At 38.1% G+C, this 26,422-nt stretch overlaps 1 protein-coding gene across 16 annotated transcripts in view; it reads right to left on the bottom strand.

Annotated features, from left to right (window-relative positions):
* The window catches only part of LOC114645898 (liprin-alpha-1-like), a 177,950-nt gene that overhangs the window by 82,432 nt on the left and 69,096 nt on the right, over window positions 1-26,422 (bottom strand). For all 16 annotated transcript variants that reach the window (XM_028793808.2, XM_028793809.2, XM_051922100.1 and 13 more), the window contains exons 3-9: window positions 24,995-25,096; window positions 22,657-22,821; window positions 20,748-20,822; window positions 16,636-16,740; window positions 12,517-12,738; window positions 10,008-10,154; window positions 6,169-6,303 (exon numbers count right to left, since the gene is read on the bottom strand). In XM_028793808.2, coding sequence (XP_028649641.2) covers window positions 6,169-6,303; window positions 10,008-10,154; window positions 12,517-12,738; window positions 16,636-16,740; window positions 20,748-20,822; window positions 22,657-22,821; window positions 24,995-25,096 — 951 coding nt within the window. The remainder of the gene's footprint in view (window positions 1-6,168; window positions 6,304-10,007; window positions 10,155-12,516; window positions 12,739-16,635; window positions 16,741-20,747; window positions 20,823-22,656; window positions 22,822-24,994; window positions 25,097-26,422) is intronic.

Genomic DNA, 26,422 nt, shown 5'->3' with positions numbered 1-26,422 from the left:
AGATTCAATGGAGCAAAGGCAGGCAGCTGGGAAGTGAACCCCTGTAGATGAGTGTTTGGCAGACACTCGGTGGGGATGAAGAAAGCGGTCGCTCCAGCTGAGCGATCACAGAGCTGGCATGACAGGTATTGAAGACGACTGGCTGTTGAAAGGCAGTGGTAGTCGTGGAGGCTTTGGGCTGGTTCAGCCCCAGCGTGACCGCCCTGACCGCTGGGGAAAGAACCCAAGTTTCGGTCCAGATGGAGCCCAACGTAGCCAGGGATCAGAGGGCTACTGGACTAGTGTGGAAGACAGCAGCACCTGCAGGTACGGCGTCTCCCCTGTTGCAAAGCCCGATGGGAGAAGCAGGGGAGCCGCCATGTAGAAAGAAGAAGGCACCGTGGAAAATTCATAAAGAAATATGTAAACAGAAATCACTCTGAGTGTAGGGCCCTCTCACCTTCCAGGAAAGAAGGAAGTGCATACATATAATATAAAGAACTCAGGATTAAAAAAAAAATTATTTTATTTTAACAGGTCAGTTAATCCGTCGGCCGGTTAATGCGAGGCCAGTTAAGAGGGATGGTACTGTAGATACTGATATACACATATAAATATATAGATATCTCTTTATTATAAAAAAAATCCTGGAAAGCAAAAGCAAGGCTACGATACATTATCTTCTCGGAAGACATTTAAAAGACCCGCGAGACCAAAGAGACTTGCCACAGTGCGTCTCGTGGGGACTGTAAACATGAGACATTGTGCCAAGAGATTGACCCAGGACCGTCTCACGATGACGTAGAACATGAGATTCTTGCAAGACACGCCCTACTTACAATCTATCAAATAGGACAACGGGGCAGCAAAACATTCAGTCTTGTGAAGGATTTGCGCACATACAGATCCAGGGTCACAGCGCATATAAAGACAATACATTATAAATGAAACGTCGACGACTAAGCGAAGAAGAAAGCAGCGCGAAAAAAAGAGACTCAAAAGCGCTGGAAAGAAAAATGACAAAACAATCTAGGTGCAAATTCAGAAAATAAGGCAAGTAATTATCAGCCCGTAACAAGTGGAATTGAAACAAAGCACGTCCAAATTTCGCTCAGAATTAAAAGAGTAAAAGACAAAGTAGAACTTCATAAAGATGTTCACAAACGTTGGCGCTATGAAAGCAGTGCAATTCAAAAGGCTCCAAAAAAAAAAAAAAAAAAACATGCACGATTCAAATGTGGAGAAAGTTAAAGAATATGAAATTATGAAATTTGAAAGTATAAAAAAAGAAAGTAAAGATCGCAGTAGCGCAAATAAACGGAAATTAACACTCGAAAAAGGGAAAATAATCACCACGGACCAGGTGTCATTGAAAAAAAGCAGGATAAAGCGAGGTCAGAAATAAAAGACAGAGTAGAAAACAAAGTAAAATGTCAAAGAGGTTACAAAACAAAAGGGCCAAACACATGCAGAGCAGGTTAGAGATAATACAGGATATGTTTCTCTGTTTGGAATTTCAGCACAGACAAAGCGATCTACTGTACATCATCATCAGTTAATAATTTTTTTTGCAAAGTAACCAATAAATGCATGTGAGGTAAAACACGTTTTTGAAATTCTCTGACTTAAACTTCAAAGCCTTACAATATTTACATACTTCTGACATATCACCTGTGTCCATATATTTGATCTCTATTCGCCTTTTAGTTATTTCTCCGAGTACTAATTTCTTTTTTTCTGCGCTAATGCGATGTTTACTTTTTTTTTTTTTTTTTGACAGTTTCGTTTTTTTCTGCTTTCATATTCTGTATCTTGCTCTGCATGTGTTTCGTGCCTACGTTTTTTGGGGTCTTTTGAATTCCAGTTTTCATTATCTCTAACCTGACAAAGTCATTAAACACATGTCTCATTGACCTCATTTAAAATATTCAGCATATTTGGACTTGAAAGATTCTAAATATTGTTTTTACATAAGTTCTGAAATAAAAGTGAAACTAATGAAATAGCAACAATTCAAAGAAAAAAAAAAAATCTTAAAAGTGTGTCCAGAAAACCAAACACGGGGGTTGGCGAGCGAAGCGAACAGAGGGCAAAGCCCCCTTGTTTGTATGTATGTATGTATGTATGTATGTATGTATGTATGTATACACACACAGAGATTCAAATATTGATATGGTCAGTTAATCACTGCTTATATGTAAACATGCATTACTGCTTGAATAAATGCCTGTCTAAATATTGATTTTCTTTTTCTTACCAGTATACCAGCTAGACATTCCTAATTCTTGAGGTACTGTATAAATATGGATTGCTATTTTAATTATCCTGTACTTGTTTCTTACTAAAACATAATACCGTATAACACACACACAAACAATAAACACTAACTTAAAAAAAGCCACAAATCTTAAATGTTCATCAAGAAGATGCAGGGCTAGAAAAACAGAAAAATTGATATTAAGTTAACAAGCCTGTTTACTAAGCAGTAATTTCAAATTCTCTCTCTTCTTTTTCTAATTGAACATGTGAGCTGCTGTACTTAACAAAAGCTCACTCATTCCCAAAGTGTCTGTTTAAAGGACAAAATAAAAGGGTCTGAATTGCCCAGCACACAACCTTCAATTCCCTTTTCTCACATTATTACACCACTTTAATGTAAAGAGTAATATTCTAATGATCGCTCTCTCTGGTAAAGTTAGTTACTGCTCTCTGTTCACAGAAGTTTGCAGCAAAGACAAAAGACGCACACTAGCTCGGCTACTGCAATACCTCGTGTAAAGTAACACTAAAATTAAATTACCATAAAACAGACTAAAGTAGATGCTGAAAAGTATCATTTTTTGTGATCGACCAATTTACTGATCTTGTGTTTTGTAGTGAAAAAAATCAGCCAGTTTTGATTGGCAGATGATTGATCAAAGCATAACTAGTCACCAGAATAGTGCCGGGCTGTGGATGGATTCTGCAGGGATTAAAGAAGCTGCTGAAGCAGGTTGTGGAAGAAAATAAGCCACAATATTTTAATTTAACAAAAGATGTCTTTAATAGTATTAATGCTGATCCAGGACTTTAATTGCAAAGTTCTGAACTTGCAGTTAACACAGTGCACACCCCTTGTAACTTAAAATCTTCCCATTCCATAAATCAATGTCAAACTACTTAGTTCATACCTACAAGAGTTACTGTAGGTCATGTCTGGTGACCCTTAGTTAGCACACACAAGAGCTTCATTGTTTACAGAGATCATTAATTGTCTTATCAGTAACTGCCTGCCCTGGAAACTCCAAAATACCTAAAGATACAGATTTGGTTACAACTTAAAGAAAATAAAAAGTATGAAACTATTTAACACACATGAAACCCAGTTCATTACTTACTGTTAAACAAAACATGCATTTTCCTAGTAATAGGATTTAAAGTTAACAGAACAGGCACAAACAAACTGAGCATATATTCTTCCACAAAGTCCTGATGAGTGGCTTTACCAGCATGATATTCTACCTAGGACCTTGTGGCCGTTCCTGGTTTATTAGATTCCAGTATCAACTGTGTAATCCTTGGTGAAGGTGGTCAGTGCTAACCTTAAAAGATGATTTGGCCTACAGAGGAGCTAGAGACCAGCATTCACATTCAATGGCCTTAAGAGAAAACCACAACTGCCACTCACAACCTTAGAAGGAGGATTCAAGGTGACGAGAATCCAGAAAGTGCTGTACAGGGTGTAAAATGACCCAAGGCTAAAGCTGAAATCAGGGTAAGGACTAGATCGAAGTGGTGAGCAAAGGAAGCTGTTCAACAGGCAGAGAACTAAGCTGCACTAGAGAAGCTGGTGGAAGCAGTTATTTGAGGCAAAGATAGGCTCTTTCCCAACTTCCCAGATAGACATCACCATAGGGAAGGAGAGGCATGGCTTATCCAGAGGGAAGTGAGAGCAGTAAGGGCCGGTTTATACTTCATGCTCAGAATGCATACGTGCTTGCATCATGGCTGCCATGCATTCCCAGTGTTCATTTGACACATCCTCGGAGCACGTCCTCAAAAATTAATGCGAAGTGTGCACAAGTTGCAGTACGAGCAAAAAATTGTGAGAGTTGCAGGGTGTTGAAGTTGGAACACAACGTCAGAGTCTTTATTTACTATCAACATGTGACAGCAAGCAACTTTACAGATCCTACAGGATCAATATGCATGCTTCGATGTTTGATAAATGGTTCAATGTACGATAAATGGCTCAATGTACTGAAGCAAAATGCTTTTCAATCATCACATATTCTCCATCACAATGACAATACATTTTAAAGGTCTCATGTATCATCTTCTGTGTGGTTTTTTTTTTGCAGCTTTGCAACAGCATTAAAATGTATGGAAGCTGTATTTGAGCCACAGAGAAAAAAAATTGACAGGGTGACGAAAAAAAAGGTTTACTTCATGATTAAAGTGGAAATTTCAACTTAAATCTCGCAGTTTACTTTGTCATTGAAGTACGACGTCAAACGTTATCATAAAACTAACCCAGCTGTTAATTGCAATTTGCAGCGGCATGCAACAACTACCACACAGAACACAAATTTATGATATTTCAGCTCTCTGGGCATTTAGAATCCTTAGATTTATACTTGATATCACTTTCATAATGAAATGTGTTAAAGCATGTATATTACATTTTACAGATAAATCGTTAACTTCATTTAAATAATATTGTTAATGATTACAAATGGGGGAGCTGCAAGGTGACAGAGCAGTAGTGCTGCTGTCTCACAGGGAGTCACGTCCCTGGTGTTCCCTGCTTGAAGTTTGCATGTTTTCCTGTTGGGTTTTCACAGTGTGCTCCAGTTTCCTTCCAAGGACATGCAAGGACATGGGATTTGGTGATGTTAAAAGGACACTAATGTATATGTTTGTTTGTATTCATCTTGCAATGATGAGCTGATGCCCCATACAGAGATTGTTTCTGCCTCTTGCCCGATGCTTGCTGGAATGGGAACATCCCTGGATTGATGGATGTAATCATTAAACATCCACCCCTTTTAGAGATATTGTGGCAAGGTGTCCTGGGAATTTAATGGATGTTTCGGGCAATTCACAACTCAGCGAAGTCAAATGTTGTTTTCTCACCATGACAATATCTTGCAGTGCCACCTGGTGGAATCTTCCAAATTTACATAAAGTACACGAGCAAGTATAAACAATACACTGCTCGCGTAGCAGTGGTGTCTGCAGGAGCATGCGTCGTGTGATGAATAAACCCAGCCTAAGTGGAGGAAGAAAGGTCCTGCAGAATCGTTACTATGAGGAAAGAGGGCACTTAGACAAGATGGGCCAATGTAGTAGAAAGGAAGGTGACAGGGACAGAGTGCAGTGAGGGCAGGTGGAGGGTAAGGTGCTACCTTATAGAAGTCAGTTGCAAGGGCTTTGCAGCATTATTTCTGGCCAGAGCTTCAGGGCACTGGGCATTGAAGAGCCATCTGCGATACCAACAAATTGGCAAAAAGAGCTAAAAAGGAGGAGAAACATAGGGCAATGAAGCCAACTAGCCATCTGGACACAAGCTGTGGTTAGACAAGCCTCAATTGGACCACCTGAAGGAGTTTGTATGATGATGAAAGACCGGAAACATCCAATGATCCCAGGAACATCACTTTGTTAATTTCAAGCTCAGTGAAAAATAATTTTGGCTACAATAATGAGAGCAACAGTAAATTATTCACAGTCCAAATGAAAACATATCTATAGCAGTAAAGAGACTTCCTATAAAGTATGATTAGCCTATATGTGATTAGGCAGGGTTTCTTTAATCGATGTATTACAGAAAATGCCACATTCTCAAACTGTGGTTTAATAATAATTCTTTACATTTACATAGTGCTTTTCTCACTATTCAAAGCGCTCTCCACACAGGGAGGACCTGGGAAGCGAACCCACAATCTCCTTACTGCAAAGCAGCAGCACTACCATTGCCACTACCACAGCAATTAACAATTTTGAAAATTGATAAGCAAGGCTATTCCACATGAACATTGCTCTTGTTTTTTTAATAAAATGATCCTGGGTCAAAATTCAGTTATATACAAAGAACCAAGTCTATATCAAAGTTAAAGTACAGAGTGCTGGTAAAATATATTAAATGCTATTAATGTTAACAATTTTGGCTTTAACTCTTTAGAATGGCCATAAGGACAAATAGCTTACCTTTGTTAGTGCTGCTACTCTCTGTGCAAGTTCAGCTTCTACTTCTGGTAGAGTTTCTGCTTTCCTTAGGGTCTGTTGTAGTTTTTGCTCAGCTAATTCTAGCCTTTCTTGCAACTGTCGATTTTTCTCTTCACTCTAGAAAAAGAAAAAAAAAAATCAAGCTGTTTTAGCTTTTGAAGAACACTTGCTTTGACGGGGTATCATTTAGGTATCAGCATGCACACAACTGATAATTTACTTGGTATTTACTATACACTTGCTTTAATGGTTTGGCTACTTGGGATATACAGAAATGCACAGGGAAAACATGCATACCTCATAGTGTTAGGGATGTAATGAAGGAATGCCTGTTCTATAATACCACTCTGCCTATATTAAAACATCTGTAATAAACTAACATGCTTAAAACAAAATGCATTTTTTTTTGTTTTTGTTTGAGTTCTTCTCACTTGACTGGAAGTAACATGTACACTTGACCTCACCATCAACAGCTGTCACTGGATGGCCGAAGCACACATCAATGACACCACCATTTTTGTTCTAGTTTCATTTAACTGCTTCCTCCCGGAAAGAGCATTGGCTTCCTGTAAAAAAAAATCACTTCCAAAACTCCTTTGCTTTCCTTTACCAGTATTTTACATGCATTAGTATTGATTTTAATTAAACAAGAATTTAACCAAATAAGCTTGAAAACTGTAGCATTCAGAGGTTTTCTAAACCGCTGACTACTGAAATGCTTACATGGGAATTGTGTCATTGAAAATAATAGCAAGTATCTTTTCAGGTGGTTTAGGACGGTTCTGGTCTAGTGCTAAAACACTAGAAAAACGCTTTGATGTCAATGGGGCCTTAATAAAAAGCAATAGGATGTTTTTTTCCATGGTATCAAATAGGTATTGACTGTCATAAAATGTTACTGGTAGTGGCATCAAATGCAAAAGTTCTGGTATTGTGACATCTCTAATATAGATAGACTATTAACTAAAACATGTACTATAATTATTAGCTATCAGTTTTCCTCCCGTATACAAAAGAAGCTCATAAAAGGTTAATTAACAGGTCTAAATTGGGCCAATGTGAGGGGAAAATGTCTAAAGTAACCACAAAAATTATTTTACATATTTTAACACACAACTAATTAGACAGGTACAGAATAAGCCAAACACATTCTACCACTATTTTCTATGAATTGCACAGTTACCTTTAAAATTATTTAATAATGTGTTGGAAATTTAAGGTATATACTCTGATCGATAGGTCCCCAATCAAAATTGGCCGAATTTCATTAATAAAAGACTATCAGTGATCGGTAAAAAGGCCAGTCACAAAAAATATTTACAGCTCCTGATTTTCAAAGCGTTATGGTAATTTAGTTGGAGTGCTCCATTATTCAAGTAGTTGCAGGTAGTTAACACTAGAATTACCAGAGCCAAAGAAAAAACTTGTAAATCTGGCCCACCTTAAATCCCTTCGCACTTCTCCATCAGCATCTTTTATCTTCTAAATGTGTCGATAAGCCCAAACAGCAAGCAGCCTGCTATACCATCCCCCCACCACCTCAGAAAGGGCAAGAAGTTCTCCCAGTTCCTGCCTTGATTGATTATCTGGCAGTGAGCTACCCAGAATTGTAAGGGGAAATAATTTGATGTGTGTTCTGTGTCTACAACAATCTATGTAAATACATTGTTAAAACAGAAACGTTTTTCATGTTTTAGCAACAAATAACAAAATGTAGACTGTATAATGTGTGAAGGCTGATGGCCAAATAGCAAATACAGTAAACACTTTCACAAAAGGTGCAAGTACAATATGACAGCTTCCATGGTGCTGTGGTTAGAACTGCCAATTTATAATCCAGGGGTTGTGAGTTCGAAACCAGCTCCCCAGCAAATGTACTGTTTTGAGTAGTGAGCTGCTCTTATTGTAACTAGACAATAAAAACATACATTTGATTTGTGTCTGTAACAGCCAGTGTAAATTTATAGTACTTGTAAAAGTTAGCGTTTTTATTTTTTTCAGTTTTATTCTCTCATTCATGATCACGATACGACAACCACCCCCCGCCCCAGATCTGACGCGGTTACTTTTTATCTGGAATTAGGAATAATTGTAGATGTGAGTGGTGTTTTGAGACAATGGAACTGGAAATTCTCTGATCTGGAGGGATAAAAGTTGACACAAAAACGCTGGTGAATCTGCCTTCTTCGTATCTTACCATCACTTGAATTTTTTTATTTTTTTATTGTTTTATTGAGTGTTCCTGCTCACGCTGAATTAGTATGCACCTTATGGTCCATGATGTCAAAGCCGCACTGACAAAAAACAGAGACATATGTATATATATTTGGAATACCTCATTTTATGACCTGTATAGTACATTTCGGAAAACATTGTGACACCGATTCAACATTATTCATATTCATTCGCACGCCTTCTAAAACTGAATAAAAAAAAATTAAAGTAACGGTGAGACACGAAGAAGGCAGATTCACCAGCGTTTGTGTGTCAGCTTTTATCCCTCCAGATCTGAGAATTTCCAGTTCCATTGTCTCAAAACACCACTCACATCTACAGTTATTCCCAGTTCCAGATAAAAAGTAACCACGTCAGGTCTGGGGCGGGGGGTGGGCATTGAATCGTGATCGTGACTGAGAGAATAAAAATGGAAAAAAAAATGCTAACTTTTACAAGTACTATAAATTTACACTGGCTGTTACAGAGACAAATCAAATGTATGTTTTATTGTACTGTATAATATTAACAATAAGAGCACCTCACTGCTGAAAATGGTAAATTTGCTGGGGAGCTGGATTCGAACTCACGACCCCTGGATTATAAGTCAGCAGTTCTAACCACAGCACCACAGAAGCTGTCATATTGTACTTGCACCTTTTGTGAAAGTGTTTATTTGATATTTGGCCATCAATCTTCACACATTATGTTTGAACTTCTTGCCCATTCTGAGGCAGCGGGTCTATGGGGGGTGGTACAGCAGGCTGCTTTGGCTTATCGGCACATTTAGAAGACAAAAGACACTGACGGAGAGGTATGAAGGGATTTAAGGTGGGCCGGATTTACGAGTTTTTTAGTAGGCTCTGGCAATTCTACTGTTAAACATGCTTGCAGGCTCTTTTTTTTTTTTTTTTTTTTTTTAATAACTTTCTCTTTTGCAGCAAATTTCCCGTAGTGTAAACACCTGTTATTTGTCTAGTTATGCTGGAGATTAGTATAAAAGGTTTAAGGGATAAAAAAAGAAAAATCAAAACTGGCCATTAAATGACATGAAATTGGTGATTTGTAACGGCCTTAAAAAAAAAAAAAAAAATCTGATAAGAGCATCCTTAGCTAAAGCCAGATGTTTATTTCTTGCGTCTGTACTTCTCACACATTTGATGAAGCACCACAGAGATCCTTATTTGAAAAGAAATTGGAACCTGTAGAACTTTAAAGACGACTTATGGTTTTACTTCAACTAAAAAACTTCAGAATTATTGTTAGGAGCATAATAAGAGGGACGTTCAGAAAGTTTCTGCACTTTTATATTTTCAGTTGGAAACAGTGAAGGTGGGAGGAGTAGTAATTGAGCATCAAAAAGTTGGTATGATGCTGGAAACAATGGAACGCAAATGAAGGTGACTATGTAGAAAAGTGATGTGATTTGTTTTTGAAATGAATAAATAGAATAAAAAAAAGTGCTGAAACTTTTTGAACGTCCCTCGCAGTTTCCATACAAATATTCAACCCAATGAAAAAATGGGTGGAAAACTTTTCTGTAAACTAAAACAGGTCAATTAAAAGAAAACAACACTTCAAATAAAAGTATTAAAAAGAAAGATTACCTGTCTGTACAACGCCTCTTTGTTAGCAATTTCATTTTCAAGTTTATCGTTGAGATCATGTACTGAGGTGGCTTCACGTTGTGCAGCGAGGTAGCGTTTTTCAAGAGTTGTTATTCTCTCCTCCATATCTTCTTTTTGTGCCATTGCCTATTTAACAAGTCACATTAAGAAACTACAAATAAACATTTAACTGATTAAACGCTTAGTCAAACAGATTATTATATACTACTGAACTGCATCACTTTTGCAAGATAATATATGCTCAAGTAAATTGTAAAACACTTCAGTGGCAATATAGAAATATCTTTAAATGAACCTATATTAAGACGACACATGAAATACTATATACTAGCCAACCCGCGGCGTAGCATACGCCGCATAATTATGTATTGATGGGGGAACACTTCTTGAACGACACAGTTGTCCAAATGGCGTGGGTTTGTGGATACCACTGTGAGTGAATGAAAAGATAGACCTCTGGAGAGAGCAACATACAATTATTGTCCGTGACTGAAAGTTTGGCCCTGTGCCTTATTAATTGTCATCGCAAAGGCCAATCTAACAGGAAATTGTCTTCGTGTAAAAGTAAAAGGCAAATTATCCGCGACAAACAAACTGTTTTACACGCTGCATACCAACCCGCGGTGTAGCATACGGTGCATAATCACGCCGCTTTTTTAATGTTTTTTAAGCAGAGGGACAAAATTGAACATTTGCAAAATCCGTAATGTAATAAACCACCAAGAAAAGTAATATTGCAACAATGCACGCTACAAACCAACATACAATCATCGTTCAGTACGCACTGACTGCTCATGTGCCCGCCCCCAACTCCTCACCTGAGTCGCTGTCGTCTGTGCACCTCTGAGCCACGTTGTCCTTTCATTGTTCTTTGCGGTTCCGGCTGCTTTTCTATATATAATCCACCAAGTCACCCAACCATGGTAGTGTATGGGGGTGCATACACAGGGCAGGGACATATTCAGAGGGAGCATATGACCCGCACTCACTGGGTATTCCTCGTTCGTGGGGAACAATTGCAAGCCCCGGTGCCCATTACAAATGGGGTTCAACGGCTTACCCACGCCTGTCGGCGCCGGGTAGACACACGTTGATCTATTCAGTGTAGTGCGCATGCAGTACCGGACATCACATACCTGTTAATGCTCAATCTCACGTGGCTGAAAGCCACTTGTCCCTCTAAGAAGTTGGACGCCTACCACTTGGCGATCGCGTAACTATTAAGCAGGAGGGAGTCTCATTCGTTTTCGGAATTAACCAGACTAATCGCTCCTCCAACTAAGTACGGCCATGCAACACCACGCACAGAATCGAGAAAGAGCTATCTGTCTGTCAATCCTCTCCGTGTCTGGGCAGGGTGAGGTTTCCCATGTTGAGTCAAATTAAGCAAGATTTGTGTGTGGCGAGTTGTTGCGTTCGAGCACATGAGAAGGCACTGTGAATGCCTTGAGAGCATGGGTGGACGCGTGCCTGGGAATAATGAGTATCTATATATCTTCTTAGATATAGACAGCGTCTGATAGTTGTGATGGTTTTACACTCCAGTACATTGCGGTGAACGCTGGTAACAGTCAGGCGGGCAGGCTTATTAGAGATGGTGCTCTTAGAGTTGGTGGGCGTATCTCTCTAGCGGTTTGAGTTCTTGGGCGGTGCTCCGTCATTTGTATCCCACGGTCGGACGACTTGGTGGATTATATGTGGAAATGCAGCGTAAACCGAAAAGAATAACGAAAAGTCAACGTGGCTCAGTGGTGCATGTGTACTGTAGCAGAGACGAAAGTGAGTTGTTCCGTCCGGGCACATGAGCAGGCACCGTGAATGCCTTGACAGCGTGGGTAGACGTGTGCTCGAGTTGGTGGGCGTGAGTTGGTGGGCTGGGCTTTGTGAGTTGACTGCTTTCAAAGCGCTGCGTGCTTTCATGGGTGTCTTGCTTGCTCTGGCGGCGGCTTAGTGAATTATATACAGTATATCGATACACAGCCTCTTCTTAGATGGTCCTGCCGTGTCCACCCTCGGTCTAAGAAGACGCATGTTTGTCGCAGATGCGAATTGCTGTATGTAGCGTGTAAAACAGTTTGCGATGGTGCACACGGTCGTGCGTTGTAACCGAAAAGTCAATGTGGCTCAGAGGTCCAAGTGTACTCTAGCACAGACGAACATAAATGATGCCGTTTTTTCCGAGGCGTCGCGTCCGAGTTGGTGGGCGTGGCTCTGGGAGTTGTCGTCGTATCCAATGGTCTTAGAGTTGGTGGGCATGGCTCCTTCCTGCATGTGCCATGGGTGTCTTAATTGTCGGCGGCTTAGTGAATCCACGCCCCTTTCTGCGTGTTTTTATGGGTGTCTTGCTTATCCTGCGTGCTTTCATGGGTGTCTTGCTTGCTCTGGCGGCGGCTTAGTGAATTATATATATATAGATCATTTTGATCAATGCAAGAAAAAGTTTTAGACTGAACACTTGTGTTCTCGTTTATATAAGTTGTGTTCTTACCTCTCGAATGTCTCTTTGAAACTTGGTGTTAACTTCTTCAGACTTAATGAGATCCTTACGAGCCGTATCAAGATCCTCTTCTAGTTCTACTACTTTGCTTGACAGAGTTGCTAATCTCTCCTTCATTTGACAAAGTTCTTTATTCTGCCTTTCAATGACCTCTTGAAGCTCCAGTACTTTTGCAAGTTCTTCTTCATGCTTGAGTGATTCATCAGATGATCTCTAAAGTGAAATGCAAATTTGCGACAACAGCAGAGAAAACATTAAATAAAGCTGAATAAACTTATTTTTGATAAACCTATTATTACAAATGTTACTAATTCATCCATTTATCCTTACGTTAATTCCTACAGTCATGCGGAACTTAAGTTCAACCAACTATCTATGCAGCCGCAGTTCATAACAATGCACTATAATACTGACTCATATTAAACCAATAATGATTAAGTTAATCTAAGGCATACCTCTTTTGTATATGAGAGAAAATTGGCAAAGGCCTACTGCTTCAACTGAAATGGTTAGTGAAGAGTCCACCTCTCAGTACAGGCTGATCAAAATTGATGACAAGTGAGGAAACCACTGAGGAAGCTACACACAGGAAAATCCACAGGACCAGAAGGAGTCAGTCCTCTGGTTTTTAAGAACTGTGTTGACCACTTCAGTGTAATCTTCTGTCACCTATTCAGTCTATTCCCTAAGGCTCCTGAAACTGTTGCTTCTGTGGAAAACATCCTGCACTGATTCAAGGTCCAAAGACGGCAGGTGCCTCTTCATCTGATAACTAGAGACCAGTGGCACTTACACTACTGATAAAACGTTTTAGAACACCTTAGTTTTACCAGTTTTTCTTCTAATTTAATCAGTTGAAATACAATGAATGGCCTGAAATGGTGAAAAAGCAATCAGTAAAACTACCAGAGGTTTAAATTTAAAAGTTTAGGTTAGCAAAAACTGAAAAAAAGTAAGTATCAGAATATTACAAATGGGCCTTCTCCAAGGAACAACTGATAGGATACAACCTTCAGATATTATGAAAAAATTAAAGTAAATTAAGCCACACCAAAGACTTCCTATGTCCAATCACTATTCAGAGAGTGGATCCAGAGATGCTCCAAATCAATGAGGAACTATAGAAGATGAGAGGAGACTTTTCTTATGAAACTGCATTCCTTTAGTGTAGGTAATGACATCCTTCACATCTTCTACAACTCTAATGGCTAGTGAGATTTTCTACACGGTGGTGTGCTGGGCCAGTAACATTACTTCAGGAGAGGTCCACCAAATCAACAAACTTATTAAAAGGTCAGGCTCAGTTATGGGATACACTCTGGACCCCCTGGAGAATTAAAACAAAACTGAGTGGCATTATAAATATTGTCGCACATTCTCTCTCTGACACCCTAACACGGAGTACTTTCAGCCAGCACATTATTGAGCAGAAGTAGTGGGGCAAAAAAGTATTTAGTCAGCCACCAATTGTGCAAGTTCTCCCACTTAAAAAGATGAGAGGCCTGTAATTTTCATCATAGGTATACCTCAACTATGAGAGACAAAATGAGAAAAAAAAATCCAGAAAATCACATTGTCTGATTTTTGAAGAATTTATTTGCAAATTATGGTGGAAAAAAAAAGTATTTGGTCAATAACAAAAGTTCATCTCAATACTTTGTTATATACCCTTTGTTGGCAATGACAGAGGTCAAACGTTTTCTGTAAGTCTTCACAAGGTTTTCTCACACTGTTGCTGGTATTTTGGCCCATTCCTCCATGCAGATCTCCTCTAGAGCAGTGATGTTTTGGGGCTGTCGCTGGGCAACACGGACTTTCAACTCCCTCTATAGATTTTCTATGGGGTTGAGATTTGGAGACTGGCTAGGCCATTCCAGGACCTTGAAATGCTTCTTACGAAGCCACTCCTTCATTACCCGGGCGGTGTGTTTGGGATCATTGTCATGCTGAAAGACCCAGCCACGTTTCATCTTCAATGCCCTTGCTGATGGAAGGAGGTTTTCACTCAAAATCTGACGATACATGGCCCCATTCATTCTTTCCTTTACACGGATCAGTCGTCCTGCTCCCTTTACAGAAAAACACCCCCAAAGCATGATGTTTCCACCCCCATGCTTTACAATAGGTATGGTGTTCTTTGGATGCAACTCAGCATTCTTTCTCCTCCAAACACGACGAGTAGAGCTTTTACCAAAAAAGTTCTATTTTGGTTTCATCTGACATTCTCCCAATCCTCTTCTGGATCATCCAAATGCTCTGTAACAAACTTCAGACGGGCCTGCACGTGTACTGGCTTAAGCAGGGGGACACGGCTGGCACTGCAGGATTTGAGTCCCTGGCGGCGTAGTGTGTTACTGATGGTAGCCTTTGTTACTTTGGTCCCAGCTCTCTGCAGGTCATTCACTAGGTACCCCCGTGTGGTTCTGGGATTTTTGCTCAACATACTTGTGATCATTTTGACCCCACAGGGTGAGATCTTGCGTGGAGCCCCAGATCGAGGGAGATTATCAATGGTCTTGTATGTCTTCCATTTTCTAATAATTGCTCCCACAGTTGATTTCTTCACACCAAGCTGCTTACCTATTACAGATTCAGTCTTCCCAGCCTGGTGCACGTCTACAATTTTGTTTCTGGTGTCCTTTGACAGCTCTTTGGTCTTGGCCATAGTGGAGTTTGGAGTGTGACTGTTTGAGGTTGTGGAGAGGTATCTTTTATATTGATAACGATTAATATGTGCCATTAATACAGGTAACGAGTGGAGGACAGAGGAGCCTCTTACAGAAGAAGTTACAGGTCTGTGAGAGCCAGAAATCTTGCTTGTTTGTAGGTGACCAAATACTTATTTTCCACCATAATTTGCAAATAAATTCTTTAAAATTAGACAATGTGATTTTCTGGATTTTTTTTCTCATTTTGTCTCTCATAGTTGAGGTATACCTATGATGAAAATTACAGGCCTCTCTCATCTTTTTAAGTGGGAGAACTTGCACAATTGGTGGATGACTAAATATTTTTCTGCCCCACTGTATGTTAAGAAACGCTACTGGGGATCATTTATGGCAATATGTCTGCATACTACCTCACTATGACTGGAACTGCCAAGTCACAGTTTTTGCTTTGTTTATTTATTTATTTATTTGATGAGCTTCTGCAAAAATCCACATTCCCCCTCCCCCCCCTCCCGGAGGAAACAAAGTTCTAATAAATTCCAATTGAATTTAATTGGGATCAAGCAGGCCAAATGTTACTTTCTCAGTCATTATGTTGCTTGAATCCTTAAATAATTCCATCTTAAATTACATTAGGTACACAACACAGTAATGACAATTTTAATACTGAATTGAGCATTTGAGCATTTTCTGTAACATGTAAATTTCTGTAACAGTCCTTTCTGCATTCAGGGAATGCAAATTAAACAAGTGCATCTTCCCCTTCAGTGATTCTCCTACTTAATTATGTCAAGATACATAGTTTTGATTTCTGGATGCCTTTGTGAATTCATTGTGTGCTTCAGGATCTTAGTCCTTTTAGACCAGACCTTAAACACAATAGCAAATGAATACCTTGACTCCTTGGTCATACATATTATTGCTTGAAAAACTGTACTTATTTTAAATAACATTAATAACTCCAGCCTTTTTAAAGCACAATACCTTGTTCTGAAGTGATAAGTGCTTGAATTATCCAAGTAGCAAATAGCAGCTTATGTCCAGTCTAATACTATTTTACAAATATTTTTCCTCTTGTGCAGCTTATACATGTATTACTCAACTTTGAGCTACCAGCTCATTTAAGTCAATATGTACTTCTATAGATTTCTGCAGATTTCAATTATAATGTTTTAGAGCACCTGTTTAAATACTTTGCAAATCTAAAGATTGTACATTTCCTTTTAGAATGATTATTTTAAGCTACAATATTAACAGTTTTGTTTGGAGTAATTTTTCTGTTCTACAATTAACATTTTCATTTAAAAATAATTTGAATGGCTTATAATTTGCTAATTGGATATTTTATTCATAAATTTAAAGAGAGCACCAAATCTGTATTGCTTCAAACAAAAATCCAAAATGAAAAGCAAATGCTAAATCAAACAGTCTTAAATCTTACATTTCCATTTGTGCTTGGTAAGCTTCCTGTGTTGTGATTCATTTCCACTGTTCCATCGTTGATAACCAGTTTCTTCAGGTTATTTTGCTCTTTTAAAATTGCTAGCTGCAATTTTTAAAATGACAGAATTACTACACTTTGTTAAGATGCATATATAATTGACTATAAATATAGTAACCAGTACCTACAATTTAAGTAACACTAAAATACATACAACACACCCAGTACACTAAATACGTGTAGCTTCAAAGGGAACTTTTTCAAGACAATTTATCAACCCAGTCTATAGCAGTGTTCAAATTTGTCCAGGTTAGTTTGGCTGCAGGTTCAGAAGTCACAAATATTAAAGGAGCTAAATGTTCATCTATGGTCCTGGTCTTTCCCACATCTTGGCAGAAATAATATGTGGTATACATTTGAAAAAAGGGAAACAGCAAGCAAGTTCCGACTATGGGAAGTTTTTCATAAGTCTCTTTGTGAAAGCAATTAACAGGATGCTAGAAATGCTTTATCTTGACTCTTTAGAATGGAATTCTGGAGGGACAATTAAGACTACCTTAGACATGAAAGCATTAATTAACTAGCTCTTAGTCCTCAAAAACATTTCAAGAATCATTTACATTCTTCATGGTTATCCTCAAGGTTAATGAGGATTATAAGGGTTTCCATGAAATATTTTATGGAAGGATATGGAAGTTCAAATAATTTTTGGAGGAAAAAAATTAACTGCACACTGCATGAATTCTTAAGTAACGGAAGATATAAAATGAATACAACATTTGTTAAGTAACTATAGACCAGTAAGCTAAATGAACACTGTGGTAAATTGATGGAAACAATAAGGAAGAGATGAAGAGTCACATATTGGTAGACCACCAGCATTGACTTAGATGGGGGAAGATTGTGTTTCACTGATATGCTGGAATTCTTATGAGGAAGCAACAAAAACATATGACTATAAAAGGTGCATAGGATATTTTTTCTGGATTTTTAGATGTTTTTTGTTAAGGTACCACATTAGACAAGTCATACAACTAAAAGTTGTGGAAATTCAAGGTCCAGTGTGTAGATGGATACAATATTGGTTTAAACACTGGGAACAAAGGTTAGGGTGAGAGGAGCTTTTTCAAAATTAGGTGATAAAAAGTAATGATCTTTATGAATCAGAGCTGGGGCTTTTGCTCCTTTTAATACATTTATTATTCATTAATGACTTGTTCTAGAATATTACCAACAAGCTGGCTAAGTTTGGAGATGACACCAAACAAGTAGGTAGAATGGCAAATAATCAAGAATCAACTTAAACATTACAGGAGGGCAGCTTTGTCCAATGAAATTTAAGTAAATGTAAGATAATACACACAGGAAGAAAAACATGCTATATTGAAACATACAATGGGAGGTGAAAACTTGAATATGCAACTCATAAGAAGGACCTAGGAGTCGCAGTTGATTTGCCACGGTCCATATCCAGACTGCGTACAGAACCAATGAAGGTGGATAATAGGAAGGTAGGTTACATAGTACGATGTGTAGAGTACAAGTTAAGAGAATTATGCCGAGTATGTTTAATGTATTAGAGAGACTTTATCAGGAGGAAAAAAAGTGTGTACTTTTGGTCTCCAAATTAAGATATGATTTGAGTTTTTAAAATTATGAGTGGAATTACTATGGTGGATCTCAGCAATTTTATATTAAGGTCTACAACAAGAACTTGGAGACACAGACAAATTTAAAGGTAGATTCTGCACAAATATTAGAAATATTTTTCTTCACATAGAACCATAGAAACATGAAACAAATTACCAAGTAATGTGGTAGAAAACAGGACTTTCAAAATGCAATTTGATGAGCTTTGTTAGGTTGAATGACCCATTTTCAACAAAACTGTTCTAATTTTCTAATGCTTGGGTTTCAGCTGCAGTCTTTCTATACGGTTCCAGAATTTGAGACCCAAGAGTTATGCTTTCATTCATGTTTTTTAAAAAAATAAAAAAAAAAAAAAAACTTAAGAGTGCCATTAAAATTCCTCCAAGAGAGACTGTAAACAATTGATTGAAAAGATGGAGATGGAAAATCAAAGCAAAACTGAACTTTTAATGCTACCTAGTTAAGACAATGAATGGGCATACCTGTTCTGTATTAAAATTTAATAAAGCCCTAACATCATGATCTATTTATGACCAGTAAATCCCAGATTCTCTAAAGAATCGCAAATCCAAGAATGGCAATCACTTTCTGTTCCCTCCGATCTTTGGAAGGACGAAAAATGATGGAGGGTGGGAGCGTCCTGGGAAAGTTTTCATTTAATTAAATAAATATATTTGTACTAAAATTAACCAATTTATTAAAAGTAAAATTGAAATGTGATCGTTATATAATTTAAGTCCAAAATGTCTGAGTTGCTGCATTTATAAGTAAAAAAAATATCTGAGTGCAAAGGTTTAAATGAAGTAAACTGGAAACAAAAAATTCATAAAATGGTAAAATTCATAATAGTTAAATCACAAATTTTTTATAAACAACATTTTTGGTAAAGATGGTTTCCTGTCCTTGTATTCGCTCTCCCTGGTATGGAGTAGTTAAAACCTTCACTTTAACGTCACACGAATGCCGAACTCTTGAAAAGGCAACATAAAGTTGTCCATGTCCAAATACAGGCTCAGACAGGTAAATGCCTACTTTGTCCATGGTTTGTCCTTGGGATTTGTTGATCATCATGGCAAATGCAGCCTTAATGGGAAATTGCCGTCGTTTATGTTTAAAAGGTAATTCCAGGTCAGAACTTGTAAGGTGAATTCTGGGAATCAAAACAGTATTGCTAGTATGGGATCCCGTAAGCACTTGTGCGTCAATAACATTTTCTCTCATGCTATTCACGACCAACCGTGTACCGTTGCATAAACCTTGTTTAGTATTAAGGTTTCTTAATAGCATGACTATTGCCCCTACTTTAAGGTTAAGATTGTGTTGTGGTAATCTGGCCGGGTTAATAGTGTTTAAATATTCTAATGGGAAATTAAGATGCTCAGTTTCGTCTTCAGAATCAACACTGTTAGTACTTAGAAAGATGTGGCTTTCTCCATGAAGCAATGCAATCATTTGGTTATTTATCTGGTCAATGTCAATATTCTTTGGACATAAATATAGCCCGGTACGTCAAAAGTGGTATCTGGTCTAATGATATTGATTCACCAAGTCGTCGCAAATAAAGGCGTGAGGGATTTGAATAATATCTGGGTGAAGTTCAAACATATTGGTAAGGTTTCCATTTCCTAGCAACAACCAATTGGTACATTCTGGATCAAAGTAATGACAATTTTCTGCGTATTTCAAACTGGACTGAACAATAGCTGAACACATGGCGTGCGGAACAACAGCCAAGCACTGTTGAAAATCTCCTCCTAATAAAAGTACTTTTCCTCCAAACGGAATATTATTATCCATTAACGCTCTGAGAAGTTTATCAATGGGTATTGAGTAAATGACTGGATGCCATTGTACATTCGTCTAAAATCAATAGTTTTGCCAGACAGATGTTATTTGCACTGTCACTTTGCATTTTAATAGTTGAAACCGATGTTTCTGTGATTGGAACTGGAAGCTTGAATAAAGAGTGACATGTCCGACCATTTATCAACAAATTAGACGCTACCCCAGTTGTAGCGGACGCGAAAAGGTGTGTGTGTTCGTGTTTGGGCGGCGGTTGTATTGTGCACGGCTTGCTTCTGGCCTCTGCAATCCTTGCATATATACAAACATTACTAAATGAAGGTTGTATATGCAGTGGTGTGCACGTTCATGTTCAGGCGGCGGTTGTATTGTGAACTGAAGTTTAGTTTAGAGGTTGTGTTGTGTGGGTGCCACCTACCGACTCTGGAAAGCCGCTGGGTTTGACTGTGGGGCGCTGAGGAGCAGTGCGCGTGCACGTTCGGTGCTTCTGGTCTCTGGCATCCGTGCATATATACAACCTTCGTTTAGTAATATAGATATGTCTGAACTAACGCACCTCAGGATGTTGCCATTATATCATTGATCAGGATATGCTGCACCATAAAATGGACAGACATATGAGATGCAGAAGAAACTCTGATATGAGGTTTATTACTCACCTCTTTATGAGATGCTGTCAACTGTTCTTCCAAGGCACTACATCGTTCTAGTGCAACTCTTAGTCTTTCCCTAACCTGTGTTAGAGAAAAATAAAATAGCGACTTACCAGTGTTAATTTCCATATTATACAATTTAGATAATCTTCTCTTAATACAAGATAGTGCACAAAAAACATTCCTAATTTTCCACATTTGATTTTGTACATGTTCATAGAAAAAACTGTTACACAGGAAGAAGTAAAGGATATGTGCTTGGTTCATTTGCTTATTCATTTGGATTGTTTTATATACAACCAATTATGAACACCAGGATGACATTTGTGCATGGTCACTGCAGCAACTATTTATTGAAAAGCATGAAAGGTGGGAAATTGGGAGGTTAAATTCAAAACATTTAGAGCTAAAGGACAGATATGCAATTTGAACTTTTCTCTGCAGCCTTTTCTCTGATGGCAACATGCAATCAGTATGCAGCAACATATTACAAACCTAAGCAACAAGGACAAGAAATTACATTTTTAAATATTTGTGTTCTGGTGGCAAGCACATTAACCGAAACAGTGAAAAGTATGTTTTAGGTCTCGCTGAAGAAACTCTTATGTTGATGAAACATGTTATGTTTGCATTATATCATAATGTACCATTCTCCTGATAGTCCTGACCGATATGTCAAGAAGTTTACCAACAGCCAGTACTATCAACCCCATATGTAAGTATTCACAAACCATATTTAGGGGGACCTGGGTGTATGGACATCCCAGTTAATGACATGCATAATTGTATGCTGCAACATATGGGGCGGAGTGGTGGCTCTGAGGCTAAGGATCTGCGCTGGTATCCCGAAGGTTGCCGGTTCAAATCCCCATCACTGCCAAAAGATATCCTACTCTGCTGGGCCCTTGAGCAAGGCCCTTAACCTGTAATTGCTCCAGGGGCGCTGTACAATGGCTGACCCTGCGCTCTGACCCCAAGGGGTATGCGAAAACTAACAAATTCCTAATATAAGAAATTGTATAAGGCGAAATAAAGAACAAAAAAAAAAAAAACAAAAAAACTCTTGAACGCATTCTAAGATTGTTACTGAAGCAGGTGGGAATTCTTTCCCTGTTGCTGTACCTCTTACACCAGCCATTTCCAGCAATGAGTCAACATGGAAGAGAATACAATTGTCATTTATATTGTCAGGTTCCACCTGTTCAATAAGACTGTGTATCCACTACGTTATCAACTCCCCATTCTCCATCTTTAGTACTGGATGAACACACTTGTTTGGAACACGTCTGGCTCAAACTGTGGACAAACTTTGTCCCAACTTTTGATGCTGATTAGTCATTTGGTTACTTTCAGTTTAGGCATGATTAACGTGATGGTTTGAAAAGAAATCCAATACATTCAGAGTGAAATGCAAATTGTTTGTTTTGCTTTTGGTTATAGCAAACATTCTATGGACATGAATTAAAATGCTTTTGTATTACATTTTAAACTGTGTACCACAGTAAAAAGCAATCTATCATTTGGTTGGCTTATTTTATTTTTTTTAATTAATGACAATAAAACCGTGCCAAAATTAAATGCATATGTATTAGATCGCAGTGTCATGTAATTAACAAGTTGGATTGCATTTAATTTTTGCATGAATAATCTTCCATACAAAAGAGGGACACACATAAAACAAATACAAATTCATTATCACACTAGCAGAACGGTCAAATTATGTTTTGTAGCAGAATTTTACCATGGCACAATATGCAATTGCTATAACAGATTATTTGCTGGAACTTTCTAAAACAGCATACCATAGTCAAACAAGACCAAAAAAGAATCCAAATTGTTAATTTGTTTTCTTCCTAAAACATATTTAAAAGCAATGCTTAACCATCCACAAAGATCAGATACAAAAACACAATACCTTTTCATCTAAAGCTTTGTGATGCTCAAATAAAGACTTTAGTGCTTTGAGAACCTCCACTTCACTAGATACTCCTGCCGGAGACTGCGCTTGCCTTTTTACCACTGTCATCCTGAGGGATCGCTCATGACGTGAGACAAGGCACTCCAAGTGTTCTAAAAGCAGCTGCAAACAGCAACATAACTTTAAATAAAAGGTACACATCATTTAAATACATAGCAGGTAAACAGTGTAGGTGTTAACACGCCCTTGTTACACACTGTGTAAACTAGAACTATAACAAAATTATTTGCAAGAACATAAAAACAAACTCGTATATAAGATTTTCTGCATGACAAAAACATTTTATTTATTTATTTATTTATATATATATATATTTTTTTTTTTTAACTCTTTTAGGGTGGATGTCGACTTTTCTCTACAGGAGGGGCTGAGTGTGTATGTCGACAAAAGTCGACATCCAGGGGTAGAGGGTGACAATCAGCTGTTAATGGCGACAAAACTCATTGTTACGTCACAGACATTCACTCTCTGCTTGGAGGAATATTAGACTCATTGACTCGGCATCTAATGCTTGCGTGTGCGTGAGTTATGAAATGTAAACAAAGGCAAGATGGCATCGATATCTCACGAGGGAGCGAAGCAAGTGCAGAAAAGAAAATACTCAGCAGAAGATGTTTTGCGCATTACTGCCTAGTCGGACTCTGATTTTTCAGAATCCGACTTTGTTGACAGTGATCAGGAGATCGAGCAAGAGAGTGAGGAACTGTAATCAGCTGATCAGACACCATCCCATGCTGCCCCAGCTGATCGGCTGCCAGCTGAGTGCATTTGCGCAGCTGATGCACCTATGGCAAGGTTCATGTGGGAGGAATACCCAGACATTTATCCGTGGGAGTGAAACTGGCTACCGGAATTCACAAGACAGCATGGCTTGCTGTTGGACATGGCAGATTACCAGCCGCTGGACTATTTCAGGCTGTTCTCTCCTGATACTGCTTTTCAGCTACTATCAGATGAGACAAACAGGTATGCAGAGAAATTTTTTGAATCGTGGGCTGTGCTCGCACCGCATTCTCATTTTTCAAAGTGGAAACCCACAACAAAAGACAAGATGAAGGGCTTTGTGGCATTACAAATAGAGATGGGACTAGACTGGTGATACAACTTCAGGGAGCCTTGGTCCAAATGTGCTTTGTCCCCTGGTGGCTTTGGACAGGTTATGCTGCGTGATAGGTACGTGCTGCTGCAAAGTTTTATTCACTTCTGTGATAACCAGAGGCAAATCTCAAGGGGTGAGCCAGGCTATAACCCCATGTATAAAGTTCAACCCCTGCTCGACATTGAGGAACCAACATATAAACAATTTTATCAGCCTGGCCGTGATTTGTCTGTGCATGAATCTATGATAAAATACAAGCAACGGCAATATATGCCAGAAAAACCCACAAAGTATGGCATAAAGGATTTTGTACTGGCAGAAGCGAACACTGGTTTCTGCCTGAAAGTAATCACATATACAGGAAAGTATTTCTTTCAAAGAGAGAACTGTCCCTTGACAAGTCAGGTTGTGCTGGAGCTGCTTCAGGGCTATGAACATTTGGGTCATGTTGTGTACATGGACAATTTTTATACATCACCACAATTATTCACGGAGCTACAGAGCAGGGGAATTAGAGCTTGTGGCACACATGCCTTCACAGTTGAAGACAGACAGGTTGAAGATGAAAAGAGGTGACAATACGGTTTTCTTGCGGGCGGAAATCTTGGTGGCAGTGGCATGGCACGATGTCAAACGGGTGACTTGTCTCTCTACAGTACACACTAACAATACATGTGAGAAAGTGCAGCAACAGATAATTGAAAAGGAGGCACCAGTGTAACACATATTGTAAGCAGTGCAATGTGGCAATGCATGCAACTGGCTTGTTTGAGTCATATCATACTTTGCTGTGTGAAATCATATAGTATGCAGGCTCATACAACATCCAAGACAGTAACATTTCTCAAAAGTAAATATTTTTTGTTGATTTGATATGTGAAACCATTGGTTTGTGTTCTTTTCTAAAAAAATAAGTTAGTTTTTGGAAAAATATTCAGCCCTGGGAGAAAAACAAACAAAAAAAAATTGCCCTAAAAGAGTTAAACAAGTAGAAATTCTACATATCTATAATCTATAGTTCAAGATTAACATGCCTCAAATTCAGATATACAAAAAAATAAGCTAATACTATGCTATGTCTGTTAAGTATTATTTCATATAACACAACAGCAATAAAAATAATCGTAAGCTGTCTTGAAAGTGCATGCAATTTTAATTCAAATATACTGCATTTACCCTTGTGTTATTTCTTTCTGCCTTTAATTCAGATATCTCTTCTTCTCGTTCCAGTAGTTGCTCTCTGCAAATGTTAAGTTCCTTTGTAAGTGCTGCAAATTCCTAAAATATGAAATCAAGACAAAAAATATCAATTCTTTTCGTAAAGAACACAAAAAACATAGAGGTTAATTAAAAATAAAATCATACAAGTGATCCAGTAATAGAGACTGTATTCCAAAAAGTATTGCATAAAACAAGAGAGCTCACTCTAGCATGGTTCATCGTACAGCATATATTTAAACAGATTACAGCTGGGAAATGCATGCTTATTTTAAAATGCATTAGTTCATTCATACCAAATTCTAAAGAAACAAACAAACAAGAAAAAGAAAAAGAAAAAAAAAAAAAAGAAAAAACTAAGGTTGTGATTTTAGATCTAAGGCAATCAGATACAGTATATGCAAAGGAAACGGGCATTCCCAAAACTTTATCCAGTGAGGGAGGCACTGGATAACAGACTATAATTTGGATCCTCTCCTGGACACATTTCAGAGAGTCTCAAATGAGATACACATTTAGGAAGAACAGTTTTTAGCTGAATTATGTTCAAAATCTGCCAGATGGAAGAAATAGATTTGCGGTTAGATTAATTCAATCGCTTACCTAAAATTCTAGCAGAAAGTTTACTTTCCATTTATACTCTAGAGAAAAGCCAAGCAAAATGACACCTTTTATTGGCTAACAAAAAAGATTACAATATGCAAGCTTTCGAGGCAACTCAGGCCCCTTCTTCAAGAGTCCATCGCATTAGCACAAACAAAAGGAAATTATTACTCAAAAAAAGGGAAAATCATCATCACGGACCAGGTGTAATTGAAAAAATAGCAAGACAAAGTGAGGTCAGAAATAAAAAAAGAGTATAAAACAAAGTAAAACATCATAAAGAGGTTAAAAAACAAGGGGGCCAAACATATGCAGAGCAGGTTAGAGATAATGAAAACTGTGGAATTCAAAAGACATGCAGAACAAGATACAGAATATGAAACCAGAAAAAAAAAAAAAACGAAAGTGTCAAAACAAAGAAAGTAAACATTGCATCAGCGCAAACAAAGAGAAATTATTACTCCGAGAAATAACAAAAAGGCGAACAGAGATTGAATATATGGACATAGGTGATACGTCTGAAGTATGTAAATATTGTAAGGCTTTGACATTTAAGTCAGAATTTCAAAAATGGGTTTACCTCACATGCATTTATTGGTTACTTTATTAAAATTATTAACTGCTGATGATGTGGATTGGTTTGTCGGTGCTGAAATTCCAAACACAGAAACCTATCCTGAATTCATTCATTCATTCCTGAAGTCATTCAACACATGTCTCACAGACCTCATTTAAAAGATTCAGCATGTTGGGACTCTAATGTTTTAAAGAAGTTCTGAAATA

This window comes from Erpetoichthys calabaricus, chromosome 2 (genome assembly GCF_900747795.2).
Source record: "Erpetoichthys calabaricus chromosome 2, fErpCal1.3, whole genome shotgun sequence".
Lineage (NCBI taxonomy): Eukaryota > Metazoa > Chordata > Cladistia > Polypteriformes > Polypteridae > Erpetoichthys > Erpetoichthys calabaricus.
The sequence above is the reverse complement of the archived record's forward strand: the minus strand, read 5'-3'. Positions and strand labels throughout refer to the sequence as shown.